General features: G+C 55.7%; 1 protein-coding gene across 2 annotated transcripts in view; it reads right to left on the bottom strand.

The window, feature by feature from the left end:
• The window catches only part of SLC6A17 (solute carrier family 6 member 17), a 49,472-nt gene that overhangs the window by 4,187 nt on the left and 32,384 nt on the right, over positions 1–12,901 (bottom strand). For both annotated transcript variants that reach the window (XM_072834912.1, XM_072834914.1), the window contains exons 7-11: positions 5,053–5,294; positions 4,580–4,772; positions 2,611–2,803; positions 1,963–2,122; positions 159–321 (exon numbers count right to left, since the gene is read on the bottom strand). In XM_072834912.1, the coding sequence (XP_072691013.1) occupies positions 159–321; positions 1,963–2,122; positions 2,611–2,803; positions 4,580–4,772; positions 5,053–5,294 (951 nt within the window). The remainder of the gene's footprint in view (positions 1–158; positions 322–1,962; positions 2,123–2,610; positions 2,804–4,579; positions 4,773–5,052; positions 5,295–12,901) is intronic.

Here is a 12,901-nt window from a genome sequence, read left to right as displayed (position 1 = left end):
AAAGCCACCTCTCTGTGCTATGGGCCGTGGTAAAGACGGCGGCCCTGGCGCGGCCGGGGACACCCTGGCGGGGCCGGCACACGGCAGCTACCCTATAAGGGTTTACGTCTATTGCCTGTTGGGTGGAAGCAACCCTGGGGTTTCAGGTGCCCCCTCACCTCCTCCTTGATCCAGGCGCTGTACCCCGGGGGCGTGACCCCCAGCTGGATGATGCTGGCTGTGGTGAGCACAGCCATACACAGTGGAGACACGAACTTCCACATGTAGAAATAGAAGCGATAGGGCCGGAAGCCCAGCATCTCCGTCAGCTCCTGCATGAACCTGCCAGGGGCACAGAGGGCCTGGAATTGGCATCCCCGTGGAACCCGCTCATTCCCCAACAACCGCCTCCTCCAGGAAGCCCTCAGGGACCAGTCCCTCCTTCCCAGCCTCTTCCATTCCTCACATTCAGGGCTCCCAGTTTATTATTGGGTAGCCCCGGTTGGCGTCTGCGCAGGCTCTGGTGGCGCCTGCTAGCCTCTGAATACTTCAGGTCACACCCCACCCAGGGATATGTTGGCCTCCCAGGACATGCCCAGCAGGTGGGCAGGCACTGGGGGAACCCTGCAGCCACCCAGCTCCCAGCCCCACTCCCGCTGGCCTGGCTCTAGACTGCCCCCTGCTGGAAACGAGGTGCAGTGCACTTCCCCAGCGTCCAGAGGCCCCGACTTGGGGGTTTCTAACCTGGGGGTCTGGGGGTGGGATGATGGTAACTGTAGGCTGTATGTGAATGTCACTAAAAAAAAATCATCTCTACTTGAATAACACCTAACTGAAATCTTGCATTTCTTTCTTTTGTACATGCAAGCAACCACAGCGTTATTAGCGGGACCTGAGACTGTCACCAGTTAGTTAAATGACAGTATCTTCCTGTCAGGTTACACTTGAAGCTACCTACAAACATCATTTACATTTATCACTATTTCACAATTACCATTATTATTACCCTAGCTAGATCTTCTGACTTTAATACAGTAAAAATAAACTACACATACATTACCATTTCAGATTTCAAACTGTATTTTTGTTATTTTTCAACTTAATTCATTTCCTATAGGAACCTATATATTTTTCTCTTATCCACTTAAAAACAACATTCTGAGAAGGCATACAGGGGCTTCACAAGACTGCGGAAGAGGCAGGCCCTCGTCTCACAGCATCTTCCACCCCGGGCTCACAGGGCTGCTCCCGTCTTACCACCGCATCCCCGCCGACGTTCTTGGAGGAAGACGATGGCCATAGCAGGACGGTGAGAGAGCCTGATTCTAAGACCCGGTGCAGACATCAGGGGAGCCCTGGCCTTGCAGAGAGTAGGAGGGGCCGGGCCCTGGGGCTTCCCAGGCACACAGACTTACTAAATGAAGAACGAGGCCTGGGGCAGACAGCGAGTGTGGCTCTGCCCTAGGCTCAGGCCAAGACACCCAATCCTTCCTCACGGCTGACTTCCCTTACCCCACCTGACCCCACACTTCAGCCCCAAACCACAGCTCGGCGCACACCCCTACTTAGATCACCGGAAAACTCTCTCGGCTGCCGAAGTTCAAGAGCCCTCTGAGGGCAGGGGCCTCCTGTGTCCCCAGTAAGTGTTTAACAAACTTAAAAGAACTCTGAAGAGTTGGTTCTCAGGTAAGGGGCTATGGTAACTTAAGGCAGTTTAGGGTAATGCCAGCACCTGCACCCAGGACACTGGTGTGCTCAGCCTGGCTCTGCCTCTCACCAGCCAAGGGGCCTTGGGTAGTCACGCCCTCTCTCTGAGTCTCAGTTTCCCCAAATGATCTCTAAGGGCATTTTCAACTGTGACATTCTGACCCTGTCGTCTCCTGTTCCACTCAGAAGCGGCCCTGGGAACCCGGCACTCCCCAGGGGGTCCTGAGAGGCACACCCCTCCTCCTCTCCCCACCCCTTCCCCCTTGTCCCCCTTACTTCTTAGTTCCATAGATCCAGGCCACGGCAATGTTCTCAAGGATGACGATGACGGTGAGCGGCAGGGTGGCCGAGTAGTCATCAAACATGGTGACAAAGTAGTTCCCGGAGCGCTGGACGAACAACAGCCCCACGAAGAATGCAAAGACACAGCAGCCCACTACAGAGAGCCGGGAGGCCGGTGTGGGGGCAAAGGTGTAGGGTGGGCGGGGCCCGGGGGTCTTGGGGGGCACCCAGGCCCCTCCCTTCCCACCCCTCCTCCCCGAAGGCCTTCAAGGGAGTGGGATCCAAACACTGGGGTTCTGAGCTCCCACTCTTCTAGGACGGGAGCAGCCCAGGGCCAGAGTGACAGAGATGGAGCAGGGTACAGGCCAGCACGAAGGGAGGGCACCCCTGCCCAAGAGAATTCGGCAAATGACCTGAGACAGGCTGCCCCCAGCTCGGGTTTAGCACAGATTCCCAGACAGCCTTCTCCCGGCTCTCGAGTGCTCTTCTCTGGGGGGGTGAGCCGGGCTCCGACTGCATCCCAGTGCGGGCAGCAGGGGCCTTGTCAGTGTGGAGTCTCAGGTCATAGGCACGTCCTGACTGTGGTCCCCGAGGGCAGCCCGCAAGGCCAGCGGGGGAGTGGGGGCGGCCAGGAGGCCTTACCTGTGAACATTTCCTTGGGCACCTTGAAGGTGTCGATGATGGGTGTGGTGATGCCAGCCATGGTCCCAATCATGCTGCCCAGACCCAGGTTGATGAGCATGAGGAAGAACATGACAGACCAGAAGGGGGACGCAGGGAAGTGCGTCATGGCCTCGGTGAAGGCGATGAAAGCCAGCCCTGTGCCCTGCACGGACTGGGGTGGGGGGGTGGAAGGCAAGCACTCAGTGATGCCCACATGGCTCCCGGGAGCCCCCTGCCCCCTCATCTCTGGCCCTGGAGCTCTGAGAACAGCTCTTCCCTCTTTCACAGGAACCGGTGCCCTCACCTAAATCCTCCTGCCTTTGGCCAGTCAGTGGGTCTCAAACTTGAGTGAGCATCGGAATCCCCCCTACCCCAAGGAGGAAGACAGCAATTTGAAGTTCACCTGTGGGACCTGGAAGCTACACGTGGTACAGGGATCCCAGGTGATTCAGATGAAGATGCTCACATTTAGAAATACACCCAGCTTGAGACCTTGCTCCTCTAGGCAGTCTTCCCTGATTGCTCCAGCCACCGCTGTGGGAGCTCCCAGCCCTGAACTCCAGACTTGAATGTAATGGGCTCAGCCTCGGCTGCCTGATGGAACCACACTGCAGCCTTTAAAACACCAATGTCTGGGTCTCACCCTGGAGAGGGATTTGCTTGGTTTGGGGGTAGAGCTGGGTAGCTGGGTTTCATTAAGTCCCCAGGTGACTCTGATGGGCAGTCGAGGGAGAGAGCCACTGCATTAATGCTTGGGCCCCTGCTCCTGGGGCAAGTGACCACACACTTTTACATTTCCTGTAAGGACCAGTAACTCTGAGGGAGCACCTCTCCACTGTGTGAGTGTGTAGTTCTTGCCATTTGGACGTTATCGAGGTCCTACTGTATAAGAAAAAAAAAAAAAAAAAACCTGTCATAGTCCTAGTTATATTTAGAGGACTAGGCCATGCCCATGAGAATGGGGCAGGGTCTCATGGAAGGAGGGGTCCTTTATACTGCTGGTCACCTGGGGCAGAAACAGGGCAGGGGTCCCCAGCCTGGAGCCTTTGCTCTTGATCACATGGGAAGGGCAAAGGGGAAAAGACACGGCTCCGTCGGCATTGGGGTGGGACCAGTAGTATGCCGCTGACTGAATGTGGAGCCCCGGCATCAGAACAGGGGAAACGTCACCTTCCCTAGCTTCATGAAGAAGGACAGGGTTGGCCTGGGCTGAAGGGAACTGCCTCTGTCTGGAAGCCTTGGCACCAGCTGGGTCCCAAGACCCCATGGTCCTCTCTCCTGTCACCTCTAATTTGAAAACGTCCAGCTGTGCAGATGGGAATAGAAGCAAGGTGTCCAAAGTTGGGCCCGAGCACTAATGAGGAAGTACCATGCTGCGGCTCTACCCCAGGGGCTAAGGGGTCACTGTGGCAGTGGGAGCTGCCGTGGGGACAGCGGGGGGCCAGGGAGGAAGAGAAGCATCAAGGGCTGCCCAGGAGCTTGGACATTTGAACCCTGGCTCTCCCCACAGCCATGAGACCGTGAGAACACTCCCAACTCCTAGGCTGCATAGCTGTAAAACGGGACGATACTAACACTGCTTCATAGCACTGTCCCCGGGGCCTAAGGGGATCGACAGCAGGGAACAGACTTTACCACAAATGCTCATTTTCTGTGAGCCACACACAGGAATCCCATTCAATGACTCTGCAAGTCACTCTGTGCAACTCCTGTGATTTCTGTGATGCGTGTCTGCCCCATCCCCGTCGAGGGCCGGGCTTTGGCTGATACCTTTCCTCAGTCCCTCCCCGGACACATAGTAGGTCCTTGCTCCTGAGCCAGCCAGTGAGTCCCTGGCGGCCTTCTGAGGCCAGCGTGCAGGCCCCAGCCGTCCACGGCCTGGCTCTGGGGCCCACACTCCCACGTCTGCCTTGCTGCCCAGCCCGGGGAAGGGCAGCCTGTCCCACACCTTGTCCAGCTCGTCCTCCAGAAGGCAGGGGTCAAGGCCCAGGGCTGAGAAACGGTCCTCCTTCACGGCCTTGATGACTCTGTACATGTCTGTGTAGTCCTTGGCAGTCAGGTGCGAGAAGTTGACGTGGGGAGGGATGAGGTCCCGGCTCAGGACGTTGGTGTGGAGGTACCCCAGGATTTTCTCGGCATTCCTACAGCACAAAGTGGAAGGGTCCAGGTAAAAAGGCAGGGGTGGGCACAGTACCCGGAGGCACCTGCCAGACACCCAGGCAGGACCCTCCCCACCCCCACGGGCCATGACGGAGACGGCTCTGAACCCGAGCCTGGGACACGCGGCTGGGGACACAGAGAGCTCCTCTGACCTCCACCGTCAGCCCGGGGAGGGGAGACGGGGACTCTGGCTCCGTGGCCCTCCCGCCCCGCCTAGGACTGGTGGACAGGAGAAAGGACAGGAGAGGACATGCCACCTACTCGACCACACACTTCTCGTTCATGATGTTGGCCTTGAAGCCCAGCACAGCAAACACCACGAGGGTGGCCAGCACCGAGGTGAAGAAGTTAATGAAGGACACCAGCGCAGCATCAAAGTGGCAGTTGTTGTCTTGCTTGTTGTAGCTGGAGAAGGCAATGACGCCCCCGAAGCCCAGCCCCAGGGCAAAGAAGACCTGGGTGGCCGCCTCCCGCCACACCTGGGGGTCCAGCATCTTGTCCAGCTGTGGGCGCGGGGGACCAGAGACACACAATGATGGTTTCCCGCCACACCCCTTTCCTCAGCCCCCCCAGCTCATAGGCCACACGGTGGAGTGGGAGACTGGGCTGCATGAACGTGGGCGTCCCCCAACCCCTCTGAGCTGCAGTTTCCCCAAGCACAGGCCACAGACAAACAGGAGCATCGGCTTCAGAGGATGCTTGTGAGGTTTAGGTAGATCAAAGAAACACTATGTGCTTACTCAGTACTTCTCGGCCGACTTTAACTGCCAACTTTGCTTACCGTGGAGCTATCCTACTGAGGAATACCTTCAGGGCCATCAGGTACGATGCGTGCTGCACACACAACTCCAGAGAGTGCCATTCACTTGAATGGTCCCTCCTAGAGTTGTGCAGTGTACAGCCTGCACAACAGTACCAGAGAACTAAGAACACCAGTATTTCACCAATACCTTCTGCACTCGAAGCCCTGAGAACAGACACCACCCTCCTGCCCACCTGATCACTCTTTCCCTAGAAAAAAAAAAAAGGACCAACGTTCATTCATACACATGTACGTGCTCCAGATCACAGAAGGGCCTCAGTTTTCTCATCTGAAAAACGGGAATAACAATAGTGTCCACCCCACGGCAATGGTGAGGATCGAATGTGGCAGCCACCGGTAACGGCTGGCACACAAGTAGCCAAGGAACCCTGCCGAAGTGCCTCTGACCTAGCGGGGACGGGTTTTCTTGGTGAGGGGCAGGAGTTATTACTCACATTTTGAAAGAGTGAACTGAGACCCGCAAGGTAAAAATTCCTTGCTCAGAGCAATGGAGCTGGTTGTTGGGGCAGAGGAATCACTCAAGCACAGGTGGTCTGAGGGGGCCCATGACGCCCCCTAGCAGCATCTCCTGGTGCCTCTTCTACTCAGACTGTCCCCCCTGCCCCCCACCTCCGCTGTGGAGGCTGACCCAAGTGACAGACCAGGAGACAAGGAGGCGCTACAGAGTTTGCCGTCCCTGCAGGCACAAGCCCACCTGGTCCGGCCCTGCCACCATCGCTGCGGGCCTGTGGCTCAGTCCCCCCGTGTGTGCACCGACCCAGTGCTTGCCCAGGACAGAGGCCCACCGGCCCGCTGCCTCAGCAGCTCCCTGGGCATATGTGGGCACCTGCAGTCACTGCTCTAGCGGAGAAGGTGTTGGCAAGACTGGACGGCCGGGGGAGGCACCTCAGGCTGAGGCGGGCGAGGAGCACAATGGTAGCAGGGCCTGCAGGGTCAGTACGCAAATGGAGCCTTGGCAGGCAAGTGGGCTCTAGGGGAGATTAAGGTCCCCTACACCTTGCACAATATAAAGTCATCTTTGGTCTGCCAAGAAAGGCCAGAATCCAGACATTAAGGCGCTAACAGCCCCCGACACCTACAAGAAGGTGACACCCTCCTCATGCCCTCCAGCTCTCTGCACCCTCGGTGGTAACATGCTGTGGCCTCCCTGTGACTGTGACATGCAGCCGCTCATCCATCAAACGCGGGCACCTGCTGTGAGCCAGGCCCAGCGCCAGCTGATGGGGAGCCACAGAGAGCGAGAGCAGGCAAGGTCCCAGCTCCCGTGGAGTTGACATTCTAACTGGAGACAAGGCCACTGTCAAATGACCCCACAAAGAGGTGCTGAGTTGAAAGCTGTGGCCTGGACAGGGGCTGTGCAGGCCAGGTACCCCATGCTCGGAGAGCCTGTAACAGGGGGACTTGAGCCAGCCAGGAGCCCAGGGAAGGGATCCTTGAACTGACATCTGAGAGACCCGAAAGCAAGGCTAAGAAGGGAGGGAAGAGCATTCCGACAGAGGGAACATGTGCAGAGGCCCCGAGGCGAGGTGGGACAGAGGGCATGTGGAAGTTAAGGGAAGGACCCAGGTAGCTTGAAGCAGCCAGGACAAGGCAGGAGAGGTCCAGGTGAGGCTGGGAGGTGGAGGAGTCAGATCAAAGGTCCTGTAGGGATCCTAAGAAAGCACTTAATCCAGGAAACCGCTAAGGGAAGCGGAGGAGGAGGGAAGCAACCCAGCCGACCCTAGACTCGGACTGGAGACGGGGGAATGCTGGGGAGTCAGATGCCAAGGGGACAGTTATGCTTCTAGCTGCTGTACGCGGCAGGGTGTTGATGGGGTCTGAGGAAAACGGGCAGGTCTTGATAGGGTGGGAACGGGGCAGATCAAGGAATTGGCTGCAGAAGTGCTGAGTTTCAGGTGCTTTTACAGCATCTAAGAGGAGATGTCAAGTGGGCAGGCAGACAAATGGGTCTGGAGTCCAGAGAAGAGGCTGAGCCGGAGATGTGACTCCGGAGGAGCAGGTGTGCCGGAAAGAACTGAAGCCCTAAGTGTGGAGTCGTGAGAAGAGGCGAGCCAGAGGCCCAGGCAACATCTCCAAATTCAGTGCAGCAAAGAGCCTCACAAGGGAGGGAGAGGAGGTGTGAGAGCCCAGACCAGGTGGGGTGGGGTGGAGGGGAGCAGGAGGAAGCTGGATCCAGATGGGGAGGAGGGGGGCCCGTGCTACCAGGAGAACCGGCTAAGGTGAGCAGGTCCTGGGTGGGCTGGGTCGGAGCTGCTGTGGAGGCAATGGGGCCAGAGTCAGGTAGGAGCCAGGAGAGCTGAGAAGCAGAAGGGAAGAAACGAAGGTAAAGAAGTGGATAACCAACAGCTTGGAGAAGCTCACCTTGGAACGGGAGGAGAGGGGTGGCAGGTCCAGGGAAGACCGTGAAATCAACGAGGTGTTGCTTTCGTTATCTTGTCTTTGTCTTTATTTTTAAAAAAGATTTATTTATTTATTTGAGAGAGAGAATGAGAGAGTACACACAGAGGAAGAGGGAGAAGCAGGCTTCCCGCAGAGCAGGGAGCCCGATGCGGGGCTCCATCCCAGGACCCCGCTATCATGACCTGAGCCGAAGGCAGACGCTTAGCCAACTGAGCCTCCCAGGTGCCCCTCAGTTTTTGTCTTTAATGCAGTGACTTGATAACAGGTAAAAGCGGATGGAGGGCAGAGGGTCTAGAGGGCCGGGGAGCTGTCTTCCATAGGAGACGCTGGAGCTGCTCACTGGGGGACCAGGATAAGAGAACGGGATGGGGCAGGTGCAGGCGGGTCTCAATATTTTGTGTCTGTGAAGGAGTTTGGGTCTGGGTGGCTCCTGTTCACCCTCCAAAGCAGGAGGCCAAATCATCTGTTAGGGGTGAGGTCAGAGCGTGCAGACATGTGGAAGCAGGTTAAAACCGCCCCAGTGAAGCATGGAGAATGAGACGCCAGAGAGATGGAGTAGGGTTAGCCCACACTGTTGAGGGTCCACTGTGATCCAAATGGCATCTTTACCAAAGTAGCACAGGCCCACATTTCCTTACCTAAAAGCCCTGAGGCCAGATGGTTTTGGAATTCCAGCTCTTATTCCTAACTCTATTTTAGAAAGGTAATATGGTGCATATGCCACATAATTACATAACACCCCCAGCGGGGTCTGGGGCGGCACCCCATAATCAAACACATTAGTATTTCTGCAGCAGCATATGAATATTCACACCAAGTGAATCAATAAAGACTATAAATAACCTCACATCTGTTCAGGTCACTTTGCCACCAAATGAGTTCCAGGAGAAAGTAAAAACAACTTTTGTTTTTCAGGGCTATTTGGATTTTGGCATTGTGAGTAAGGAAACAGAGGCCTATACAGAAATTTGAAGACTATTTTTAAAAGAAGAGCAAAGCCCTATCCCGCTGGGAAACATCACCTGTCTCCTGGGTGGGTTCTTAAATGATCCTCCCAGAAAATTCTGGAAAATGGGCAGAGGGATTCCTTGTACCTGGAAGGCATGCAAGCATTCACTGATGCTTACAAATGTCAGTTCTACCAAGGAGGGGGAACCCAGGCACTTCCCTCGGGGTAGAAACCTAGACCCAGTGGCTGGTCTGGTGAGTTCCAAGCAAGAAGCAGCACAAGATTTTGTAAGAAACGGTAGATTGAGATGGACACAGCCCTGGTGGTCTCCCTTGCATGTGGAAAAATCCTCGATGGTTCCCCGACTGCTGGCAAATCTTTTTCCAGTCTTTGTTCCCATTTCCAAATGCAGTGAACTTGCTCTTCAAAAGTGCTGTGGTCTCACACCTCTGTCCTTTGCCCAGGCTGTTCCCTCTGCCTGGAATTCCCTTCCTCCTACTCACATTCTGGTGAAACTCCTATTTATTTCTCAAAGCCCAGCACAAATATCGCCTCCTCCCTGGGCAGTGATTTCTCCTCTCTCCTCTGGGAGAGCTAGTCATGGTCCCAGGGCTCTCACAGCTCTGGTCAGTACCTGCATGACAGGCTTCTAGGTCTGCCTCCTTTTCGATACTTTGTGTTTCTTGGGGGGAGGGGAGCCCATCTCCTGTGCATCTTCCTGTAAGCAGAGTCTGAGGCATGGGAAGACAGGAAAAGGGTGGGGGGCAAGAGAGTCCGACCAGGCTGCTTCCTCAGGGTGAGCCGAGCAGAAGGACCAGACCTGGAGCTGTGAAACCATACTGGCCTTTCGGTGCTAGGATCCAGGCTCCTGGGACAAGAAGATCCTTATGGCTTTAAACTTCTACTTTCCAAAACATGGCTATTTTAATGCTGGCTTCCTTTCCTTCTCTCTTGCTTTTCCCCCTCCCTCCTCCCCCCTGCCCTGTCCTCTGCCTCCTCCTCTTCTTCATCTTCTTCTAGTGATTAGTTCATTTTTCATCTATATCAATCATTACTAAAGTTTTTACAAAAGGATCTGGACCATCTATGAGACCCAAACACATCATTGTTAGGATTTACATCCCTCCCTAAACATAAAAATAAGACATGGGTAAATTCTTAGGCCCAGCCACTGTGTGTGGCCAAGTTCCATAAACGGAGACAGCCACCCTAGGGAGGCTGCCATAATCCCAAACTGCATCATTGGAGCTGACCCTATAACTTGGGGGACAGACTCTCAAAGGACAGGGTAGGAATATCTTAGATGTGATGGTCTGGCATGGGAATAAAAACTATTTGTATGTTAAGACTGTATGTTTGCTCTTCTTTCCTCTTTTTTAAAATGTATGGAAGATTTTTTAAATCTTTTTTAAAAGATTTTTTTAAAAAGATTTTATTTATTCATGAGAGACACACAGAGAGAGAGAGAGAGAGAGAGAGAGAGAGAGGCAGGCAGAGACATAGGCAGAGGGAGAAGCAGGCTCCATGCAGGGAGCCCGATGCGGGACTCGATCCCGGGTCTCCAGGATCAGGCCCTGGACCAAAGGCAGCGCTAAACCGTTGAGCCACCCGGGCTGCCCCATCACTCATTTTCAACAATTACCAACATAGGGCCAATCTGGTCTCCCTGTATCCCCCACTCCCCATCCCTAGATTATTTTGAAGAAAATTGGTAGATCCAAATCTGATATTAATGAGGCCCCAGGAAAGAATCTGACAGTGCCAAAGCTTGAGCTTTGAGAAGAACAGTGCCCTATGTGAGCAGCCCCTGGACACTCCTCCGGATGGGGCATGGAGGAACTCTCTTGCTGATGGAGATGACTAGATCTCCACATTCATCTACAGGTAAATTGAGTCAGGCACCTTTAGGATTCGATGACTGTTGTTCCTTGAATTTAAAGGGGCTCTCTCAGGATTTCTGGGGTGCTGATGCATAATTCCAGCAAGGTCTTAGGGGGCGCCTTGGGAGGCTCAGTCCGTTGGGCATCTGCCTTTGGCTTAGGTCATGAGACTGAGCCCTGCATTGGGCTCCCTGCTCAGTGCTTCCCCTCTCCCTCTGCTCCTCCCTATGTCCCTGTGCGCTCTCATTCTCTCTCTATCTCTCTCAAATAAATGAATAAAACCTTTCAAAAAAATTTAAAAAGACAGAGGAGCTCTATCAGGATTTCTGGGGTCCTGTTTCATAATGCCAGGGTCCTGATCATAGTGTCCATGAAGGATGAACCCACGGCCAGACCTCAGGAAGCCCAACATCCTTGCCAAACATCAGGATGTGACTCAAGAGGAGAGGTGGGAGACGGGCTCTCTCCACTGAAGACAAGGCTTGCACCCCCCTTGGGAGGCCTGCCCTGAATCACGGCAAGGGCTTCCTGTCATTTCCTTGGCACAAGGGCTGAGTCACTTCCTCAAGCAGAGTGCAAGGTGTCTCACGCATTTGAGTCAGCGGCGTGAAGATGCTTCTGGAATCTACAAGCAGCTCCTGAGCTCCTGGCCTGAGCTGGTGCGTGACTGGAGCGCCCTTGCTTCTCAGCCCTGCCGGCACCTGCCAGGCGAGAGCCACCGCGGCCGCGAGACACCAGATGGCACTGGAGCGCCGGCTTCCCACTGCCCAGGTACAGCGTCCCCTTCGTGACGGAGATAATGACCATGACTAAGGCTTCCCATGCGCGGCCAGGAGCAGCCTCTGTGCTCCCCTGGCCAGGCTGTCAGGGAGCTCCCAGAGTTCACCCTAACCCGCGGCTGAGGCCGCTGAGCGAGTTCCCCGGGGACCTTGCCCTCTCACCCCGGAATGATGAGCCGGGATCCCAACCACAGTTGGGCTCCAGAGAGCAGCCTCTGGCAGCAGGGCTGGCCTACCCGGGCGTCCTGCCTGAGCCCTGCGCTGCTCGTGGGGGTCGAGGAGCTCTGGCGCCCCCTGCCCGGGACCCCTCCCCTCTAAGGGTCAGCACGTGCTCTGGCCCTGGGGCACTCTGGTTCACGGGGGACGACCCTCGCGTGTCCAGAGCCCGGACATGGCGGGGCGAGAGGCAGATGCCAAAGCTGCACACGTCTCGGGTTGTGCTGGCCTGGCCCCGGAGGACTGCGCAGCTTTCATCTCAATTGATGACACGTGTTTTAAACCTCAAAAAGCACAAAAGGCACAGCAAGGCCTCCTCTGCCCCACGCTGTATCCAGACACGCTTCCTCTTCGCCACACGTGACCATGAGAGCTGCTGCTTGCACGCCTGTCTGGGGCAATTTTATGTGTATGTCAGTGACACGCCCCCCAACATACATATTTACGTGTGTGTGTGTGTGTGTGTATTCCCCTTTCTCCCCTACCGTCCACACCAGAGGAGTCCACCACCCTGCCCAGTCTTGCTATTTCCTCATCGTGCAGAGCTGGGAGCCCACAGAGTTTGGGGGCTCCTGGCAGGCTGCCCTTGCAGCCCCTGTGCACTCTCAGCCCCGCTCCCACAGTCTGCTCAAGGGAGCCCCGGGCCTGGTCGCTCGCTCCCAGGGCCTGCCGGCATCCTGATGCACCAGCCGGCTCCTTGGCCGGGGGTGGGGTGGGGGGGTGGGGGTGGGGGTGTGTGGAGCTAAGGCCGAGCTACCCCTAGAGCCCGGATGCAGGCTGTTCTCAGGAAGGCTGTGCTGGGCCTGGAGGCAGACGGGGTGTAAGCTGTTCCTCCAAGTCATTGCTCCTATTCTACGGTATTCTCTCTCCGTCCCTCTACTGCCATCAGAGTTCTTGGTCCCCTCCACTCCTCCCTCCCACTAATCCTGTCCTTCACCCCACTCCTAGGGTTGTGTCAAGGCCTCTGTCATATCTGAAAGCTCTGCTCCAATAGGGTCTCAAAGTTAAGGACCCTGCACCCCAAAGCACCCTACCTTTCCAGCTCACTCTTCATATCATGACT

This window comes from Canis lupus, chromosome 8, assembly GCF_048164855.1.
Source record: "Canis lupus baileyi chromosome 8, mCanLup2.hap1, whole genome shotgun sequence".
Lineage (NCBI taxonomy): Eukaryota > Metazoa > Chordata > Mammalia > Carnivora > Canidae > Canis > Canis lupus.
The sequence above is the reverse complement of the archived record's forward strand: the minus strand, read 5'-3'. Positions and strand labels throughout refer to the sequence as shown.